This window comes from Leptonychotes weddellii, chromosome 13 (genome assembly GCF_054177405.1).
Source record: "Leptonychotes weddellii isolate Sample4059 chromosome 13, ASM5417740v2, whole genome shotgun sequence".
NCBI lineage: Eukaryota > Metazoa > Chordata > Mammalia > Carnivora > Phocidae > Leptonychotes > Leptonychotes weddellii.
In genome coordinates, this window is record NC_138381.1 from 54,798,951 (window position 1) to 54,821,909 (window position 22,959).

Here is a 22,959-nt window from a genome sequence, read left to right on the forward strand (position 1 = left end):
TTCCCTGTCTCACTGTCTCTCTCTCTGTCAAAAAATAAATAAAAATATTTATAAAATAAATAAATAGGAAAAACAAAAGGAACACTCATCATGATGTATGAATTAAAATATTGGCAACATGTATGGTGTAGGTCGGTGGTTAAGAGCCCAGACTGCTGCTTCAAATTCAGGCTCTGCGAGTGTCTCAAAGTGTCACCTTGGGTAAATTACTTAACCTTTGGCCTCTGTTATCTGGAAAAGGAGTTTTATTAGGATTGTTGTATGGGTTAATACATAAAAAGCTTAGGACAGGCCTGCAAAATAATGTTCTAGAAATGTTAGCTATTATTAAATAAATTCCAAATTCTCCTGAAGAACTCCAAACTTGTGTGATTATCAAAAACCAAATAAAAAATCATGGTACAGAAGTCCATAAGGATTAAAAGCATTAACACAAAACACATATTCTTCCTGAAGTAGTGTTTTCAAAGAAAAGAAATTAGAACTAACTTTTCCCTTGATTTTCACTTTTTAGAGTGGTGAAACCAGAACAATATCTCACTTTCATTATACTACCTGGCCAGATTTTGGAGTCCCTGAATCACCAGCTTCATTTCTCAATTTCTTATTTAAAGTGAGAGAGTCTGGTTCCTTGAATCCTGAACACGGGCCTGCAGTGATCCACTGTAGTGCAGGCATTGGGCGGTCAGGCACCTTTTCTCTAGTAGATACCTGTCTTGTTCTGGTAAGTGCTTCTTATGATCTAATTTTAGTCTTGTTTAATTTTTTATTGTTTTCCCCTGGCAGAAGTAAGCTCTAATGTCTGTATCCCAGAACTGTGATTTTCAAACTTAAACTTCTGCCTTCTTCAGAAAAACCTAAAAAATTTCACTTAACTGCCTCTTATTTGTGAGTGGTGGGGCTCTGTCCAAGATGATTCTAGACATCTCCAAGAAGAATTTTTTTTCCCCCTGGTAGCTTTATTTTACAGAAATAATAGGTCTTCCCCCTTCCTTGTTTTTCAAATATAAATTGATATATAATATTGAATTCCTTCCAACTCAAACAAGCACTACATTTCTCTTGCCCTGAGTTTCCTTATTTACAAACTAAGGATAATGATACTATTTTCCTCACAAGAATTAAGTGAATTAATACATTCAGAACACTTAGAAGAGTCCCTGGTATTTTCTAAGCACTCAGTAAATACTAGTATTATTATTCCCCTGAGATTCCAATCTCTGCCCCCAAGGGCTGTATTCTTTCTTCACCAACCCATTTCCAGCCCCAGCCTGGATATAGGCCTGTGCCTTTTCTTTTTAGAATGTTCATTTTTCCTTAGTTGGGGCATAGGGCATCTCTAGAGTATAGGAATGGTTGAGTCTTAATATACCGACTGTATTACCAAATTTACTATTCTGCCTCTAAGTAATATACTTCAGTCAAAAACTGGATTGTTATAGGGCACCTGGATGGCTTAGTCGGTAGAGCATGCAACTCTTGATCTTGGAGTCATGAGTTGAAACCCCATGTCAGGCATAGAGCATACTTAATTTAAAATTAAAATTAAAAGAAAACTGAGTTGGGGCACCCGAGTGGCTCAGTCAGTTAGGCGTCTGACTCTTGGTTTTGGCTCATGTCATGGTCTTGGTCGTGCGCTCAGTGCAGAGTCTGCTTGAGATTCTCTCCCTCTCCTTCTGCCCCTTCTGCCCCACACTCACTCACTCTCTCTCTCTCAAATAAATAAAATCTTAAAACTGATTGTTACATTAAAGTGAACTTTGACATGTTTAAAAAAAATTCTGTCTATTCACTTAATGGTGAATGACTATTAAAAACTGGGTTGTGTGTTTGTGCCTATTCCCTGCCAGACATAACTTCCACTTTTTTCTTTTTCAGTTTGGGTGAGGGTTGTGCTGGTTATAATACAAGATCAATAGTCCGGAGCTGGTGCAGTGACTTAACAGTATCATTGTGAATCTAAGCTCTTACCGTTTTTCTTCTCCACCATCTTTAAAGATGGCTGCTGGACACAGACATGAAGGCAGAAGGGCACTGGGCAAGTTTACTTCTGTCAAGACCTTTTAAAAAAAAGCAGAACACTAATGTCAGTGGATTTATCTTTACATTAAGCCAGAACTGGTCATAAATTCTTCCTTAGACAATACTGGCCAAAGTAAATAAGATTACTGTGATTGGTTTGGAATCAGTTGTATATCAGCTAAAGGCCTCCATCTACTGCTTGAACAGTTGAGGTGTGTGGAAGGTGGTGGATTGGGGTAGATGTTTTGTACAGAAAGAGTTAACAGCCATGGTCACTTCTTGTTCTTGGGGGAGACACACTGCACATTGCAAAATGCTTAGCAGCTAGCTCTCCTATATTGCTTCTCTTTCCTGGACTCTAACAACAAAAGGCTTGAATAATTTTTACCTTTCTTGCAGATGGAAAAAGGAGATGATATTAACATTAAACAGCTGTTACTGAATATGAGGAAATATCGAATGGGACTTATTCAGACACCAGATCAACTCAGATTTTCATATATGACTATAATAGAAGGAGGAAAATTTATAAAGGGAGATTCAAATATACAGGTAAACTTTTTTAGGGAAATAATACCTGTGTATTATATATGATTAGCATCAAATAACTGTTGCACTCCATTGAAGCACTTGTTTTCTCCCTTCCTTCCAAAAAGCATATTGACATTCATGTGGAAAACCCAGCTGGCCATCTTAAAATTCTGAAGTTTAAGCTCACATCCTCATATATACCTCAGCCTCATGTTAAATCTTGCCTGTTACTCAAAAGCCCTAGTGGGAACAAGATTTTATTAAAGAAAGTGGAATTTTCATATAAGGATAAGTTTAAGCATTTAAGCATTAAAATAAACCAAAGAATTTTGGTAATTTTAGCACATTAAAAACTTGACCTGCAATTATGGAATACTTAGTTTATGTAATAGATGCTTAATTTTGTTAACAGTGAGCAACTTGAGTATTTATGGCAGACATGAAATTCCAGTAGAAAGTTCTGTTTCTCTGGTTTCTGGCTATGCTCTCATGAAGACATTTTTGTTCCACATTTGCAAAAACTAAGTTCAAAGACTGATTATCAGTTATATACTAACAGACCCCTATTTCTTGTCTGATCTGGTCACATAGTATTGGACATAAGTAGATCAAAACTCTTTATGTGTCTCTTATGAACACATATACTGGCTCTTTAATTTCTGTGATTACGAGGCAAGTCAGAAATACACTGAATAAGCCTTCTTTTATAACTCAGACCATCTGTGATAATGGAATTAAATACAAGTTACACTTTCAAAGACATTAAAATACTCTTAAGCAGTTCTGTTTCTCAGCTAACTGTTCTGATCTTTAGTATTATTATAACTATTTAAGACAAACTATTATCAGTAAAATTTAAAGTCTTATGATCTTGCCATTTGCAACAAGATGGATGGAGCTAGAGAGTATAATGCTAAGCGAAATAAGTCAGTCAGAGAAAGACAAATACCATATGACTTCATTCATATGTGGAATTTAAGAAACAAAACAAATAAAGCAAAGGGGAAGAAAATAGAAAGGCAAACCAAGAAACAGAATAAATCTTTAATGAAGAGAAACATTGCATCACTCCATAAAATACTCAGTATTTCGATTAGGCCCACAAAACATGAGACCCTTCTTCAGAAGTCAGACTTTGGTAACACTGGGTTTGCTTGGCAGTGAACCAGTGATTCAGAAGAAGTAAAAGTTATCTCAAATGTTTAAGATTAGGAAAAGGTCTCTCTCTCTCTCTCTTTTTTTTTAATCTCTGAACTTCTCCCCAGTTTGGAGTTGAAAAACTCCAATCTGGAGTTGGAAAAAAGTTAAATAGTTAAACCAAACTTTTTTCACACACTTGTGGCTTCCCTAGTTGTTTATTGCTTATTTCCCGGACGTTCTTATGGACTAATTGTAGAGAAAGTGTGCTGTCCTTTGGATAGTATCCCTCCCTCCACTTTAAAATTTTTTCAAGTTTCCTTAGTTTCAGAATATATACTCATTTACTTTGAGGATCTTTTTCACTACAGAGATGAATTTTATGAACATACTTTTTTGTGGTCTTTATTATTATTATAGCAGTATAGTTTGTGGCTTGGGAGAGTTTTTTTCTGTCTCCGTTTATCTGGTAGGTTATAGCCATCAGAGTTTCCATGTAGCTTCATCCAGCACTCCATGCAAACCCAAGGCATTCTCTGTCCCTTCTTCAGGTAGGATGTTGGAAATGTCTCTGAGTTTTTCGGGTACTCCGGATCAGAAAAGCCTGTTACCCATTTGGAGGGGTCAGTTTCCACAGAAATGGTCTAAGGTTTCCTATAATATATGTGGTGCTGTACTTTTTTTTTATTATAAAGATAATTAATGAGTAAATATATGGATTTGTTTATTTTACATAGGTAGTTTTCTCTGCCTGGAACTTTGCTATCCAATACTGTAGCCATTAACCATACATGTAATTGAGTAATTGAAATTAGGCTATTCTGGGGCGCCTGGGTGGCTCAGTTGGTTAAGCGACTGCCTTTGGCTCAGGTCATGATCCTGGAGTCCTGGGATCGAGTCCCGCATCGGGCTCCCTGCTCAGCGAGGAGCCTGCTTCTCCCTCTGACCCTCTCCCCTCTCATGTACTCTCTCTCATTCTCGCTCTCTCAAATAAATAAATAAATCTTTAAAAAAAAAAAAAAAAGAAATTAGGCTATTCTGAATCGAGATCTGCTTGAAGTATAAAATACACACCAGATTTCGAAGATTAAATACAGGGAGATAAAGTATAAAATATCTCAGTAATTTTTAAAGTATTATATGTTCAAATGACAATATTTTTTATATTGAGTTAAATAAAAGATACTGTTAAAATTCATCTTTTTTTTTTTTTTAAAGATTTTATTTATTTATTTGAGAGGGAGAGAATGAGAGACAGAGAGCACGAGAGGGAGGAGGGCAGAGGGAGAAGCAGACCCCCTGCCGAGCAGGGAGCCCAATGCGGGACTCGATCCGGGGACTCCAGGATCATGACCTGAGCCGAAGGCAGTAGCTTAACCAACTGAGCCACCCAGGTGCCCATCTTTTTTTTTTTTTTAAACACTACTAGACATTTGAAAATTGTATATGTGGCTCCCATTATATGTCACTGGACAGTACTGTTCTAGAACCTTAGCTTAAAATAAAAATCTAAGAGAAGTAAAGTTCTCTGAAATCCTAAATCATAAGATCTAAAGTTAATGTAGAAACCTCAAACTGCATGAATATAACTGACCCATAAAAGTATCTCTTTTGACATACAAGGATAGGATAGCCAATTTATAAAAAGACTCTTCTTTCTCTCCATATGTCTACCTCCTCCTCTTTATCTAGGAATTTTGGGAAAAGTTACTATTTGTAAGAAGAACGAAGGAAGCTTCTTTCTGGTGTGAGCACTGTGGCCAGGGGTGTGGGAGGGTGATATCACGCTTCCTGAACCTGTGTATCTTCAGAGAACTGTCTGGTCAGCAGCACCCGAGCCGTATTTCTTTGTTTCTGGTACTTTTTGCTAAAGGGGACATCTGTCTTCACCTTCAGTCTTAATTTGGATTTATATTATGTGAGTGGTATTTTCATTATTGGATAGTTTTATGTTAATTTTCTGTGAAGATTTCTGAAATACAGAGATATAAAGTGATTTAGAACCTGTCAGGATAAAGGAGAGCTGTTAATACATCTAAAGCGATTGTTTCTGAAATCAGTAAATACATGTATGTGTTTATAATCATACAGCATGTATTTAGTTTTGGAAATTTCCAATGATCTTGACCTACCTAGATAAATACAGATTATTTCTAGTTGTCTCTGAGAATATATCATTTACCTCACATCTTTCTTGGCACAAGATTGGGCATAAAAAGATGTTATAGTTACTGGTATTATCACTTACAGTACACTCCCAGTACCCATGATGACAGAAAACCTCACAGAGTAACATATCTAGATTGGCAATTCAGAACTGATGTTGTAAGATCTCTACCTGGTAATTTGACACTACTAATAAAGTAATTACAGTGGGTTTCAAGTTTAATGACATCACTGAAAGTGCTCCTTCGAGGGACTTTCTTCAGTGAGAAATGGATGAGGTTGCCGGTGGTGTGCAGGGCATGGCTCGTAGCAGCGTGTGACATGCGGAGTGTGGTTCAGCATGAGTGTAGATTTAGGAAGATAAACTCTCAGTCCAGATGGCTGTACTCCAGGCCTCCAGATGAGAGCTTGAATGAAGTTGTAGCTGAGTGTGGTATTGATTCCTTGGCTTCCCCAGTCAGCAGTGACAAGCCAAGGCAGGTGACTTTGCTGTTTACTTGCAGGTTACAGGGAAGGCAAAGTTGAGTGAGTTTGCTGCCCAGAGACGTGGCAAAATGACACTGCCTTTTTTTTTTTTTTTAATTCACTAGCATTAAATATCTCCTTTTCTCCACTCCCTTACCCCTTTTGCTGAGTCCTTTTCTTGTTGACAGATTCCGAATTTGTTGCATATTCTGGGAAGTGGTCCAGTAAGATGTGATTTTTGTCATTGTCTTTTGTTTATTGACATTGTTGAGTTTTGTCCAAGTATAAGGCCAAGTTGTTATAACTAGGTCCCCAGGGAAGAATCAAAATTTAAAAAAAAAAATCAAACCTAAATTCTGGAGACAATTTAACAGTTTTTATTGGGTACTTTCTTAAACTATCTGGTATCTGAAGCTGATGAACTTTTCAGAGGTACAAATAATCATGAGGGATTATAGCATTAAAATTTTGGCCCTTTTGTTAATTAGCTGCATAGCCTGGGCAAGTTGCTTCTGTTCTGTTGAAGGGGGATGATGATGATAACAGTAGTAGCGCCTTCCTCCTGAGGTTCTTCTGAGGATTAAGAGCTGGTGCAGCTGAAGCATTAGGTCAGTGTGGGTATAGTAAGTACTTGAGAAGTTTCCCCACGTACATCTTCAATGTACAAAACGCTGTCTGGACTGAGTAACAAAAATGTTGAACGGGAAGAAAGAAAACTGATGTAGTCCTCTAAAGTGAAAACATCTGACTCTTATGTTCCATTATAGCATTTTCTCAAGTATTGACAAAATACTCTTTCTGGATATGGTTTGCATCCTCTTAGGTCCTTGCTCAGGAGAAGTGGGTTCCATCCGATTGTTTCTTAAAATAAGTTCAGAGACTTCTTTCCTTGAGGTCCACTTCCTTTCTGGCTTCATCTCTCAGAGTCAAGCTCTACATGTTCTTCATCTTCTAGTCAAATTGATCAAACTGTCCTACTCACTGTCCTCCAAATGTAGCAAATTACAGAATTTTGCATTCTCTAAATTTTTTGTGAATCAACTACTATAAAAAGATGCATTAATTACGCATCTTAGTAAAATAGCTATATATGGGAAAGGAGGAGTGTGGTAAAATACCTTTTTCTTTTTTAATTCCTCTGTTGTAGGATAATGAAATGAGTGAGAAACTAATTTATCAGTGTATCAATGAATTTTCCAAAGATTTTTTTTTTTTAATAATATACAAGCGTTGTTTTTAACAATGCCATTTTGTACCAAAGCAACTCCAGGGAAGGAGTGTTTCATTAAGTTCCAGACAAGTGTAAATTGCAGGGTTACATTTGTGTTCAAAATCATTACAATCCTCAGGCAATAAGTTATAGAGTCTCTTATTCATTAGGTTCTAGACTCCTTGCTTCTGTGGTAAGATCTTCAAAGAGGGTAACCCCTGTCCGTACCAGGTCATTTTGCACCAGTGTGGATAATCAAAACCATTGGCTCTCACTGCCACCTTTCCTACTCTTGTTATTGGCTGGGAGATGGATGGTTGTGTTTGCAGCCCTTGAAGAATTGAGGAGCTAGAGGTCCCTCATGTTGAGGTTATACTTGCCTTCTCCCTCTCTGGCTAGCACTTTGTCACTGCCTTCATCTTCCAGGGGCTCAGATACACTTTGCACTTCTTCCTCTCTCCCTGGGGATGGTGGCAGTGAGGGCAAAGGAATCTAACATTTGCCAGATACGGTGCTAGGCTTGTTATGTCATTAATCACAATAGGCTCTCGAGGTAGGTGATGACAGCCTGTTTCCTAGAGGAAGGAAATGGAATTTCTCTTCGTCTTGGCCTAAATCCTGCCTCCTGAAGTCTAGGCGTGCTAGCAGAGTATTTTCTAACCTGGTGGTGGGCTAGCTTACCTGGAGCTGCTAGCATAGCTGGTAGGAAATAAAACAAAGTAAGGTCCTCTGGCATCAGAGAGACCTGCCTGGAGATCTCACTGTTGTCCCTCTGTTAGACCAGTCTGGTCTAACAGAGGAACAACAGATCACATTCAAGTGCTATCTTGGTCACTGTTTCCAGTGTTAACGTACCTGTGGGTTAGGAGTCCAGCAGAATCTGGCTCTGGCTAAAATCTCATTTACTATGACTAATATTTTGGTGAGGTCCTAATAAACTTTGTCTCAATAGGCTAAAGTCCACTTTAATTTCATTAAGATTATTGTATTCAACTGCCTAGAGATGTACATACATATTAAATACTTTGTTTTTAAATTTTAAGCTTAATCTTAACTACTGTTCTACAAATACCTTTTTAAAAATGGAACCATGGGGGGCGCCTGGGTGGCTCAGTCGTTAGGCGTCTGCCTTCGGCTCAGGTCATGATCCCAGGGTCCTGGGATCGAGTCCCACATCGGGCTCCCTGCTTGGCAGGAGGCCTGCTTCTCCCTCTCCCACTCCCCCTGCTTGTGTTCCTGCTCTCGCTGTCTCTCTCTCTGTCAAATAAATAAATAAAATCTTTAAAAAAAAAAAAAATGGAACCATGGGGCACCTGGGCGGCTCAGTCGGTTAAGCGTCTGCCTTCGGCTCAGGTCATGATCCCAGGGTCCTGGGATCGAGCCCCACATCGGGCTCCCTGCTTGGCAGAAGGCCTGCTTCTCCCTCGCCCACTCCCCCTGCTTGTGTTCCTGCTCTCGCTGTCTCTCTCTCTGTCAAATAAATAAATAAAATCTTTAAAAAAAAAAAAAAAATGGAACCATGGGGCACCTGGGCGGCTCAGTCGGTTAAGCAAGTGTGCCTTTGGCTCAGGTCATGATCCCAGGGTCCTGGGATCTGCCTGCTAAGGGCTCCCTGCTCCGCGGGAAGCCTGCTTCTCCCTCTCCCCTGCCTGCCACTCCCCCTGCTTAGGTGCACGTGCGCATTCTCTCTCTCTCTCTGTCAAATAAATAAAATCTTAAAAATAAAATAAATTTTAAGCTTAAAATAGGCACATCTAGAAGAGGTTTTTGTAAAATACCTTTTTCATTCTTCTGTTAGCATCACAGGGTTCTCTTAAAGTTGAATATATAATTTCAATTTGTATGTCCTTTTTATTTAAAGAAAAGTAAAATTTTAGTGTTTGCATTTGTTTTTCACTTCTCTTCCCTACTTAGAAACGGTGGAAAGAACTTTCTAAGGAAGACTTATGCCCTGCTTTTGATCATTCACCAACCAAAATAATGACTGAAAAATACAATGGTAATAGGATAGGCCTAGAAGAAGAAAAACTGACAGGTGACAGATATACAGGACTATCCTCTAAAATGCAGGATACTACGGAAGAGAACAGCGAAAGGTAAGCTTATGGCAATTACATGCTTGAAAAGATGAGACTTTTTTATTTTAATAAGTTCAGTGGATATGAACTAATATAGGCCCTTTGTTTATTGAATTAGTGTAGCTATTCATTTATTATCTAAGGCTATTGAAGTATTATATGATGACATCATTGATCTCAAAGAGCTTTCAGCCCTATTAAGAAGCCAGTACTTATAGACAGAAACCAGTTGGAAAATGGTTTAACTCAATACTAATTTGAGTGGTAAAGTTAATATAATTAGATGCTAAAACGTATAATACGATACAGAAAATAAGTGGTATGAATACCTGCCATTTGTACAAGTATTAGTGTTCATGCTATAGTAATGTAATGGATAATGTGCCTTTAATGAAATTATAAAATATTTAAATGAATAAATTTAATTACATTATTAGAAGGGAAGAAGTCTTTTTCAAAAAAAAAATTACACAAAATACGTTTTATACTTCGAGTTTTGAATCTATATGAAAGTATAAACGTTTTAAGTTTTTAAATTAAAACATTTACATTTCTAAGGCTCTAGTTATCTCCCATCCATTAGGAAGCTGGTATCCTGAGGTGTGAGTGAATGAGCCTGTTCAAGTCCCCTCTTCAGCACGTCTCAGTGATGTTTTCTCTCTTTTTGTCAAATACGCTTTTTATTTAAATGGCACATTTTATGTTTTAGTCTTATTTGTTACACTGGGATGTTGGGGCACCAAGAAAATCGTTGAGGTCTCCTATATATTATAGTAACTTCACTTCTGTATTTCCCCAATATAAAAATTGCCTGGGTGGCTCAGTCGGTTGAGCATTTGCCTTTGGCTCAGGTCATGATCCCGGGGTCCTGGGATTGAGCTCCGCATGAAGCTCCCTGCTCAGCGGGGAGCCTGCTTCTACCCCTGCTTGTGTGCTCTTTCTCTCTCTCTCACTCTCTGACAAATAAATAAAATCTTAAAAAAAAAAAAAAGAAAGGTAACATTGCAATAAATACATAGTTTATGTGTTATTATGTATTTATACTGAAGAGTTTATTATGACTTAGCAGCGTTACTCCTTATTTATGGCTCTAGGGGTTTGAGACTACAAGTTAAAGCATTAATTTGCTTATTCCTTCTTTCACCTTAAATATAATACTTTGAAATCAAGAAATCATGTTTTAAATTACCTTATCTTTTTCAGTAATAAGATTCTCAGGTTCCTAATGTTCTTGTAGTTTTGGCTACTACCATGTGCATAATTAAATGGAAAATAGGCTTGATTATTGAATTGGTGTCCTTAGTATTTCAGAGGTGTTGAGTTTTAATCTTTAAGGACACAGACCCAACAAGGTAAACCACTCATTGTCCAAATTTCAGTTTCAAGGAGATGAGGAAAACTGCTCAAGTTACAGAGTGTGATTGCAGAGGTGGTTTTATTGGGGCCCCCCCAGCCCACCCCCAAGGAGAGAGGAGACCAGATCATGCTTGAAAGCGGAGGCAAAGCCCCAATAGGAAAGTAAGGATTGTAAGCAGAGAGAACTAATTGAGGGAGCAGGTTGTAGAAAAGTAAAAGAGCATAAAATAAAGATTGCTGTGTGAAAAAGTATGTTTTTCAGTCCTAATTTTAATACTGATCAATAGCTTTGCATTAGGGAGGCTAATAAAATAAATCAAAATTTTATTGAAAGAATTTCAGCTTCAGGGGAGTAGGACACAATACTTTATTTTCTTTCATTATTAAATATCCTTCGGGGCGCCTGGGTGGCTCAGTTGGTTAAGCGACTGCCTTCGGCTCAGGTCATGATCCTGGAGTCCCGGGATAGAGTCCCGCATCGGGCTCCCTGCTCGGTGGGGGGTCTGCTTCTCCCTCTGCCCTCTTCCCTCTCGTGCTCTCTGTCTCTCATTCTCTCTCTCTCTCAAATAAATAAATAAAATCTTTTAAATAAATAAATAAATAAATATCCTTCAAGTCAGTTTTTTCATATTGGTCACATTCTCATAGTCATGAAATCAATTTAGTAAGTTATAAAAAAAAAAGCATTTTAAAAATAATAGAGTACAATAAAATAGAAATTAGAGTTTAGAGAAAAAATAGATCAGAGTGTCACAGATAATAACTATTTTAAGATTTTTATATATGTATACATAATATATAAATTCTGTGTATTGACATATACTTTGTGTACATGTACAAACGTGTCTGTGTGTGCAGTTACTTTGTTGTGATGGTAAGACATTTCTTGCTGTTAAGGTTTACCATCAAAGTTTAAAAGCCAGTGTTCTCAATTATAGTGCAATCCTTAAACCCAGATCCCTGAGTGGAGAACAGTTTGGATAAATGAGAAGTCAGGTCGTTTGGCTCCTCCTCCTGTGTGTTTGCATAGTGTGAGGTATGCCTGTTGAAACGTGTATTGGCTGTAGCCTGCTGTGTGTGCCACGGGGAGGACTTCCATATGGTCTTCCATAGGCAAGGGTCCACAGGAGTCCTTCCCTGCCTATTTGTGGCTTTTGATTACATGGACATAATTTCCTTAGGCCCAGCTAGGTAAAAAAAGATTTTATTGTATCACAAATTGAGAATAGTTTTTATTTCCTTGGAATTGCATTCTTAAACTAAGTAATGACATCTCTTGGTACTTGTTTTCTTTCCATTCCTGAAAACATCTGTACAGTACATTTTTGGAAAGCAAGAACCTCTATTCCCTGCATGATTTTATTTATTTTTTATTTTTTTTCAATTAATGATTTTAAATGGGAAAAATTGTGTTCTCAGCCCAACTAAAACCATAACCAGTTTCTCTAAATATAAAAATCCTCTTTAAAAAATCCTCTTAAACTGCTATGTAATAGTTAAAGCACTAATTACATAATCACATAACACTCGGTATACTCATATTGGGTTTACATGGTAAATATCTACACTGAATAAAAATTGTAATTATCTTCTATATTGCAGTGAAAATTTTAAATGAAATAATCTGTTAAAGATTCCATCTAAATTGGAACCTGGTTGTTTGATGGCTTCAGGCTCCTGACAGAAGCAAATACAAGGACCCGTGGAAGGCTGGGCCCTTGGATGGGAGCTCTGTATTCTTTTATGTATTTTATATATGCTTTGCCTGCACTTGAATACAACTTAAATTTTTTTCACTGATGGGTACACATGTATTTGTTAATAGTGATTTTTAAATTCAAAAAGTGAATTCTGAGTAATAATTTTTGCAAGTCATTATAGCAAATATTCAGAGAATTCAGACAGTCAAAGATACCTGGGTATATGATAGATAAAGTGAAGAAGACATTGGAAATCATAGGGCACACAGAGATAGGCAAAATAAAGTCCCTGAGTTGCGAATATATTTAGGGGGGAAATAAGAACCCAAATTAGCAACATAAATTATTTACTGTAAGTTAAATGCTATATGGTAAGAACAGAGGAGCTCTAGGGGTTGAGTAGAGGGAGAAATTGAAGAACAATTGAAATGAGGACCAGAGAGATTTCTAGTTTAGAGGGGAACAAATTTGGAGAATAGCAAAAAACCATTTGGGCGAGACAAAGTTGTGCACAGTAGGCAAACACTGGATAGTTTTTGTGTGAACATGTGTTTTCAGTTCTCTTGAGTATATACCTAGGAGTGCAGTTGCTGGGACGTAAGGGAACCCTAATTTCATATTTTGAGGACCTGCCAGTTTCACAAAGCGGCTGCATTGTTGTATATTCCCACCAGCAGTATCTGAAGGTTCCAGTAGTCCAAAGAAGTTGAACATTGATAAAATTACCTAATATATAGTTTGCATTCGAATTTCTTTGGTTGTATAACAAGTCTACCTTATAGCTTTTTTAAAAAATAACTTTGAGATATAATTTATGTACTATAAGGTTCACACATTGAAAGCATACACTCCAGTGGATTTAGTATATTTACAGAGTTGTGAAGCCATCACCATAATCTAATTTCAGAATATTTTCATGATCCCAGTCTCTTTAGTTATTTAAAGAAATAATCCAAGGTCTAATGAAGGATCATGCATCGTATTTAGTTGATGTGATTCTTTAGTCTCCGTTAATCTGAAATTGTTCACCACTTTCTTTTTTTTCCTTGCCTTGACCTTGACATTTTTGCAGCTGCTATACCAGTTGCCTTTCCTCTGATGGTTTCTCATTACTAGATTCAGGTTAAACATTTTGGCTGGCAGAAAAGTTGGCTCTTAATGTGTAGTATACTGAAAAGGCATTCAAGATTTTTGATCAAGCTACAAAACCAGAGAACTATACTTTAGAAAAATTGCTCTGGTGATAATGTTTAATTCAGAGGCAAAAGTTAGGTTTTTGCTGTAATACAGGCAATAAGTGAAAAGAGTAGATGGATTTTGTGAAATTTTTTTAAAGAGAAGAAATAGTAGTGTACATGTCATCATCACTGGCCATTCTTCTTTACAGTGTCCTAGGACCATGCGTCTTGGGAGTCGGAGAGCTTCCACTGGCACAAACATTCTGTATTGAATAGGAAAATGGAAGCTAGAAATAAGTGTGGACAAACAGAGCAATAGGCATCCCACGATAGAATCTTTACGGAAGTATTAAGTAGATAGCTTTTACCAGTGGCCTTTGTGAAAAATCATGTGTAAACACGAAAGGGGCTCGGACGCCAGGGACTCGTGTCTCCCACCTCTTCCAGCTGGTTAGCAAGAAAGAAAGCTGACAGCCACCAGCTCCCATTTCAACAAAGAAAGCACCATGCTTATTTTCAGGTCCTGCTAAAAGTATTTATTAATAGAATATTGTACCAGAAATTGTTGCTGAATTATCAGAGTACATCTCTAGACCACTTAGAATATTGAAAGTCCCCCTCTTTTTTTATTCCAGTGTTTTAATGAGTTTAAAAATATGGGGCTTGGGGAGTGGGTATTTGGGCTTCGGTCCTCTGTATTAGAGTAATAAGTTCTGCCATGCACTTTCTTTTATTTGTTTTTATTTTTTCCTAGCGTTCTACGGAAACGAATTAGAGAAGACAGAAAAGCTAACACAGCTCAGAAGGTGCAGCAGATGAAACAGAGGCTAAATGAGACTGAACGAAAAAGGAAAAGGTGGTTATATTGGCAACCTATTCTCACTAAGATGGGGTTTGTGTCATTCATTTTGGTGGGTGCTTTTGTTGGCTGGACACTGTTGTTTCAGCAGAATGTCCTATAAATAATCAGTTCTGCCCAGCAAGCTGCTGGTCTAGTAGCTGACAGTGTTGCGTTAGTCACAGGGTTTGTCTGTTAGCAAATTCCTCGCACCCCAGAAAGTGCGGTAGAATAGACACCAACCAGATAAGTGATATATTCAGTCCCCAGCCCAACATCTCAGGGCACTGTCCCCAAACTGTAAACAGCTATCTGAAATAAAAACTTGAATGCTTGTTGAAAACTGGTACATTTTGCAACTGTGTTCATACATGTTAAGCATACTGTTTCACCTGACCAGATTGAGAAGTCCTTTACCATAAGGATTGGTTTTTGGAGGCCAGCTGGATTTTAACCTGCACTTGATACAGCAATAAATACTGTGGTTTTATCTACATTATTACTGGAAAGAAAATGACCTTTAAATAATGCGTGTAATGTATAATGTACTGTTGACATGGGCGTTGACATTTTATATTCTTAGCCATTTCAGGGTAAATATATTTTATAAGTATCTATTTAATCTTACTTTTGTAGTTAAATGTACTTTTTAAAAACTCAATTTGAAAAATCTGTTACCATAAAAAAATAAATTGTGTGTTGATTCAATTGTACTGAATACATTTTCCTAAAGAGAAGTTTGGTACGAGCAGTTAGAACTAACTCTGAATAAGCAATTTTTACTATATATTTGCATTTCTTTTATGTTTTACAGTTTTCCCAATTTTAAAAAGAAAAAAAACAAAGAAACAAAAATTTTCCCTAAAAATATCTTTGAAGGAAAATTCTCCTTACTGGCATAGTCAGGTAACATTTGGTCAAGACTTTGTGTAAAGAAATTGGTTTCTGTAAAGCCCATGATGAATACTGTTTAATTTTCATGAAAATTTCAATGTAATTACCCTAATTTATAATTGGGGTAAATCATGACTTAGGAAATAAAAATAAGGAGCAGCATTTTATTATCCATGATTTCAGTTTACTAGACTGAAGTTTTGAAGTAAAATTTTTTCAAGTTCTTTCTACTTCAATAAATAGTATGATGATGTACAAACCTGACCTTGTCCCTTTAACTTCTTAATGGGTATTTTTAAAACATATTGTTTGATGAACTTAATTTCTCATTTGAGTGCAGTTCTTCTTCAGATCCCAACATTCCATTCAGTGTTTGACTTATTCAACTTAAACTTTAAGTAGTTGTTATAAATTTAATTGCTGATAGAATAAAATCACCTTATTTCAGTGGTTTTCAGGCTATGCTCATTGGATTTCTGAGGGATCTCTGAGAGGTGGTTGGAAGGACTCCAAGCTACCAGTCTTTACTTTCAACCAGACCATCTCTGCTTTATCTACTTTATATACTACGTATGATCTGTGTATGAGGTGTAATTATTTGAAGGGGACAGTTACAATTTTTAAGAACAGTTTGAAAACCATTTGTATAGATAGGTATTTTGAATTGATTTGAATAGCCTTCTTGAATGTGTTAAATTATGCGGAAAGTCTGAAAGGATGTAGGTGGTACTACGTATTAAATCAGATTTGCGTAACTTGTGCCTGTGTCCTAATTCGGTATTACTGTGTCCTGTAACCTTTAAATGGAGAGGAGATAAGAGGGACTTTTTTTTCCCCCCCAATGTCTGTCTGCATTAAACCTGTGTTCAGGTACCAGGACCCGTCTTAATTGGTTTCAAACCTTTCTAATTTGCTTTGGTTTATATTTGCTAAAACACAGTATATTACTCTGCAAGTCAAATATGGATAGATCATACTAAATTTCCAATTGAAGATAGCCTTGCCTTAAACAAAAAGGTAAAGACTTCTTATAGGAAACAAATGCTGGTTAATGATGCACATTGCCCCTTTGCAGGGTGAATGTGCTTCACTGGATTCAAGATTTTAGCTTTGCTTTTTGTCTGCTTTCTGTCCTTCAAGTGGTGTTTGTTGTAATATATCTTAACAGTTACATTCAGTAAAGTAAGCATTTGTTGATAAACTTCTGCAAGGGTTACTCATCTTTCCTCCTTTCAAACAGATCCTGAAGGATAGTGTGTTAAGCTTTTACCAGTAATAGTATTTTTGGTGGGTTCCATATTACTAATTATTAAAAATACATGGCAATGTGCTGTGGTGCCCAGGGTCATCATCCTGAGCCTTTATTAAATAAGGTGTGCTAGTCAGAGGGAAGGACACAGACAAGGGCTCCTGCCTTCTCAGGTAACAGCCAGAGGACAGAGTTAGCAGTCCACAATAGATTCATTTTACAAAATTTGTGTATCCTTAGGTCTTCCTAATATTTTCTAAACATAACAGATTTTAAAAGTCAGTTGTGTAGTTTGGTGTTAATGAGGCAGTATTATTTTTCGAATAAGTTAAGGAAGAAAAGATTTTTTAAAAAGCCAGAGGCTTTATTAAGAAAAGGTATTTATATTAATATATAGTGTATTCGTGTTCATCTCTGTCTCTGCTGATAAACTAACAGCAGTTTGATTTAATGCCATCTTCTCTGGCTATACCAGCTGGTTGTGTATTTGTCTCCAAGTTTAGCTAAGTATTTTATGCTGGGCTATTAGCAGTTTTTATCTATGCTTGCATATATATAACATGTACAAATGTGATTCTCCATTTTTCAGTTTATCCATATATAAAATAAAAATAATACCTTTTCTTGAATTCTTACAAGTTAAAAAAAAAGTAATGTGTAAAAGTGTATAGAGAATTTTAGAACAATATAAAGACCATTCCTCATGTTTAGGGGTATTTTATATATGTGCTCTGTCCTTTTCCTATTCTATCTTCAAATTAATACTGACTGTGTATTAATATTTCTACCAAGAAATGAACAAGAGAAAGGAAATAAAGTGTTTTTTTTTTTTAATAGCTCTGCTTAACAGGTATGTCATAAGAAAGAACTGTAACTTAATTTTATGTATACTTGTGCTTGTCCCCTTCATTTTAAATAAACTAGAATTGATGGTATGAATCAAAAAAATATGTATTGGTTTGAAAAGTAGTTTATGATACGGAGCAGTCCTCTACTTTTTATATCAAGTCCTTTGCTTTCAGTGTCAATTCAGAGTGGTGGTTGCTACCATTTATTGATCATTTACTATGTGCCAGGCACTGTGCTAATAAGCATTTTCATAGATTATCCTATTTAATCCTTAAAACAAGCTTTTGAGGTAGGTGTTGTTATTATTAAGCCATAATCAGCCTGAGACTGGACATTTCTACATTGTTTTATGCTGCTATCATTGAAAAGTCTCCTGTATGTAATATATTTTAGAATTAGATTATTCTCAAAGAAAGACTTACCCTCTGCAAGTCATTTCCCTCTTAGAAAAATACATCTGACTAGATTCTGTGTAAATAGACACAGGCCAGAACCTGATTATATTAGAAATACTGTCATTAACCTTTGTGTACTCTATTTCAACAAGTACCTGCATCTCCAAAGTGCCTGCCCGGTTATTGTACAGATTTTAAAATCTAGTCTGCCTTAATTTTGACTTTCAGACACAAAATTTACAGAGGTTTTATTTTAATGTAGTCCATTATAAGCCTAATGCCATTATGTATATCATCCACTTCTTCCTGCGTTCAGGCAGAAGTCTAGGAATCACACCTTCTGTCAGCATTGATTTATTTTTTTGTCCAGAGGTGCACGTGGGTTTGTTAGGGGGGTGGAGAGTAAGGAGCAAGGGTGTGAGTCTCCAAATCTGCTGCACCCCAGGAGGGGGGGAAGCTGAGGTCAGACTTGGTGCAGTGATCCTGGCCTGAAACTAAGTGCGTTTGCTCTCTGTTCTTATTTCTATGTCAGTAGCTAATTAAATCTCTCTTACTTTAAGAAACCTTTAATTTGGCCTTGACTTATTTAGAGGATAGGGGCACAAAATCTTACAAATATAATTTGGAAGGTAATATTCTTCCACACGACAAAACTAAGTTCTCCTGACTTAATATGCAGGTCTTGGTCATTCCCTGGATGGTTTATTCTGGAGTTGACGTGTTTCTTTGATCTTTTTCCCTAGTTCATTTGTTTGGATTTGATTCCATTTTTCTCTTACATTTATTTTCAAAGCAGTATTTATAGGACAATATCACCAACAGCCCCTACAAGAGTGAATGACTCTTTTAGAACTTCCAGTTGTCTCTCGTTCCATTGGATATGTTACGTATAAGTGATGACATGCCTTCGTGGGAAGAAACTCGGGTTGTGTAAGCCGCACAGCACCTGCCCTGCCCAGGAATCCCCAGCCCGGATACTGCACACCTGAGGCTGTATTCCATGTACTCACCATAATATAGCCATTTCGTTGTTCATCCAGATTTGACAATGTAACTTAGGAATTTTAAGCTACTCACTTTCTTGGGTAGTGTTTGAAAGAAGACTTCTAGGAAAGTGGTATGAGTTTGGCCATCTCATTTTTCCCTTACCCACAGGAATTTTCTCAGTATTTACCACATTCAGATTGCTCCAAGAACAGCCAATTCTGCACAGGTGCTCTTCAGAGAAATGGTTATCTCCTTTGGCTACTAAATTCTGGAAACTTCTTTGGGGAGAATTTTTTCCTCACTGTCATTTATTCCATCACAGAGCATTGCTAAGTGGAAGCAGTGTATCAGACGAGAAGCTTTTCCTTGGGTTGAAAGGCTTTGTCTTTATCGGTGACAACCTGACAATGAAAAAGTTTTAAAGAGCTCTGACAATCTCTGTGAAAGTCCACTGGGAGAATGAAAAGTTCAGTCTTTTGAACTCTTTCTGTTTTGGTTTTATAATGTACAGTAGAATATGGAAATTACAGGATATAGAGGCGACCTTACTTATGGAGTCCAGTACTAATCTGGTTTTTCATTACATAGTGTATTTGGGGAGCTATAAGGAAGATTGCATGGGAATTCTTTTTCTTTATGGAGACCATTTTTTAAAGAAAAGCATCAATTCTTTATTGTTGCTCTAATTTGACATAGATTTTATCGAAAAAACAAGTGATTTTGAGTTTGGTGAATTCAGGAGAGGGAAACTAGGTAAGTTTGTTTTCTCTATAAGGCAATGCTTTGCTCACCTTAGAGAAGGTTTTGTGATTCTTTTCAGTAAAAAAAAAAAAATAGTGTGAATATCTGGTGGCAAAGAATACTTTGGATGCAGTTTGACTTTCTATTACTTCAGGTATGGAGCCAGCTTGGGAAGATCATTCTCTGTCTGTAAACCTAGCCCTGTTCCAGAATAAGGGCAATGGGCAGTATGTGCAGGCTGCTTTCTCCAGAGAAAGCAGCAAGCATGGCTAATTATTCCACTTTAGTTCTTTGAACCCATTTTATTTTGACTTGTTGAACAAATGAATCAAGTGAATATTTTTTCCTAAAATAAAGCCCATTTGTCTTCAGTCTTGCAAATAAATACATTCTTTAAAAACAGTTAACACTCCCAGTGATTTTATCTTATTTTCTTATCCCCCAGAATAATATTTACAAAGAAAAAAGTGAATTTTTAAAAATGCTGTCAGGTTCTTTTAGTTATTGTTACACACGATAGTTTATCCTTGATAAGTGAATCTCTAACACTGTGCTGGGGTAAACAGTGTATGTTGGACACATGCAGTTCTGCCAGTCAGCTTAAATACATAATCTAAATATAATCTGCTTAACACCTCTTCTAGATATGTTACCCTATTTTAAGATAAGAAAACCGAGTCAGAGAATAAGTAACTTCCCCATGATTGCACAGCTAGTACATGACAGCTGAAATTCAGACTCCTGTCTGTAGAATTCCAGTAACTCCAAACCTCATGCTTCTTCCATTATGACACATGGACTCTGTTTTGTATGGACTATCTAAATGGAAAAAATTAGACAACTACTTTTACCTGTTAAAATCCAAAGTAATGCTCTTTTTATTTTTTAAGTGAAGCAAATCAAAGTTTTTACCTCCAAAAAAATTTGTGAGAACAGTTTGAATTGCCACCAAACCAGAGAAATACTGGAACATCAGAATATTCTCTAAACCACACCATTATTTCATTCACCTTGATTGATTAGATTGAGTTACTTTGTTCTGATGAGCAGATTTTCTGAATGTGTGGGAAATAGATATTTTGCAGCAATCCGAGTCAGTAAGAAGTACCTTTCCTTACTTCCATCCACTATGGTGTAGGGTTCAGTAAGACCCTGCAGTAAGCACCTGTGGTAGGTTTTGTGACTCACAGACATCTAATGAGAATGTTTTCTTGATGACTTGACATTTCTGTGTCAGTGCTAGACAATAAAGGAATAGGGCTATTCAGAACACCAGGTGCTTGGTATTGTTATTCTTCAGTAGGAAGAGTCAGTAGTCAGGAAGAAGCCCAGTTTACGGTATTTTGAGGGCTTTTGACTAAATGTTTTGGGAAAATGTATGGACGTGGTTTATATTCCTATCTATGTGGAGACACAATAATGACAAGTATTTAGATTTGAGTTTTTTTTGTCATAACGAGGGAAGTCGGGAAGAAAAAAAATACCCTCTCAAAAGTTCAGTTATTTGCAAATATGTGAAATACTATCGAAAACTGCCCTTAAAATAGCTATTTCATCTGTCTGTTGCTTAAGTTCTCATTAATCTTTACTTTTTGACATTAAAATACAATAAATCGGTCAATTATTTTATGTCTTTGGGTTTTTTTTACATTGATAATAACTTAAATCATGTCACTTTGGTTCTCTGTTGCTATAATCAGTAGTATCCTTCAGGACAAAAAAAGCATGCTGCTAACAGGCCGTGATTTAAAGATTTAAGCCAACTTTATGTTCAAACATTACATTCCTAATATTTTTAGCAGTATGATACAGTGGAGGTCCAAATTGGATTAGACTTTTGCATTGAATTCCAAAGTATTGGTAAGTCTAGCACATACCATATAATCTTGCAAAACTGTTGTGGGTACATTTTTTTTAAACCTGTCTGTCTGTCAGTATCTCGCATGGAGGTCATTTCTTAAGTAATACAGGATGACCTGAGAAATTCATAGTTAGTAATTCTTGAAAAAGCCGTATGAGTTATGGTGCTTTAACATGAGTCTACCTCACACCACCAATTCTGTTTGAAAATTGAGCACATAAGCAGATTTACCAAGATAACAGTGAAGCATTTAGTGTGGTTGAATGTGACATGTTGGAATGTTTTTTAGTTGCCTTTTTAGTTCATTATTAGTCCTTTTATGTTTGTGTGTATCTGTGTTCGTCTGTGTGTTTGGTAAATATGAATCGAATAGATGACTTCTTATTTTATGTTTTAGGCCAAGATTGACAGACACCTAAATATTCATGACTTGAGAATATTCTGCAGCTATAAATTTTGAACCATTGATGTGCAAAGCAAGACCTGAAGCCCACTCCGGAAACTAAAGTGAGGCTTGATAAACCTGTAGATTGCCTCACATTTGTCTGTTTACAAAGTAAACTTTACATCCAGGGAACGAAGAGCACCACCAGCAGAAGACTTTGCAGAACTCTCTAATTTGATGTATTGTTAAGTTTTTTAATACGTGTATGAAATGTAGAAAGATGTAAAAGAAATAAATTAGGAGAGACTACTTTGTATTGTACTGCCATTCCTGCTGTATTTTTATACTTTTTGGCAGCATTAAATATTTTTATTAAATAGACTATGTTGGTTTGTGTGCATTATCTTAGGACAGCTCTGCTTCAGATAATGTTTCCTTAAAGGGTTTACTCTCACTTTTTTATAGCTCGCAATTGACATTTTTTTTTTTGTTTATTTGACAAAGACACAGCAAGAGAGGAAACACGAGCAGAGGGAGTGGGAGAGGGAGAAGCAGACTTCCTGCCGAGCAGGGAGCCCGATGCGGGGCTCGATCCCAGGACCCTGGGACCATGACCTGAGCTGAAGGCAGACGCTTAACGACTGAGCCACCCAGGTGCTCCCGCAATTGACATTTAAATTGAAATTGGTTCAAAATGCTGGTCACTTGCTTTTTAAGATCTTTTTTAGTTACCTCTCAAATAGTCTTCCTATCAAAATAGGTTAGGTGCAAGCACAAAATAAAAGTTATAATATTCCCTTTGTTACTTAGAAAAGTATGAATATGGATAATGGTATTAAATTGTTTTCAAATAAGTACAGCAGTTCAATGCAGTGTTTTAAAATCACTGTGTTACTCTTGTGTTGGACATTGTGCTT

At 36.7% G+C, this 22,959-nt stretch overlaps 1 protein-coding gene across 4 annotated transcripts in view; it reads left to right on the forward strand.

Moving 5' to 3' along the window:
• The window catches only part of PTPN2 (protein tyrosine phosphatase non-receptor type 2), a 111,153-nt gene extending 88,730 nt beyond the window's left edge, over positions 1-22,423 (forward strand). For 2 of the 4 annotated variants that reach the window (XM_081802595.1, XM_081802597.1), the window contains 6 exons: positions 515-724; positions 2,422-2,574; positions 9,446-9,627; positions 14,598-14,699; positions 15,496-15,587; positions 22,055-22,423. In XM_081802595.1, the coding sequence (XP_081658721.1) occupies positions 515-724; positions 2,422-2,574; positions 9,446-9,627; positions 14,598-14,699; positions 15,496-15,583 (735 nt within the window). In that variant the 3' untranslated portion in view covers positions 15,584-15,587; positions 22,055-22,423. Of the gene's footprint in view, positions 1-514; positions 725-2,421; positions 2,575-9,445; positions 9,628-14,597; positions 15,025-15,495; positions 15,588-22,054 lie in introns of those variants that run through there. The other 2 variants (XM_081802596.1, XM_081802594.1) reach the window with 2 other exon arrangements.
• Positions 22,424-22,959: the final 536 nt, after the last annotated feature.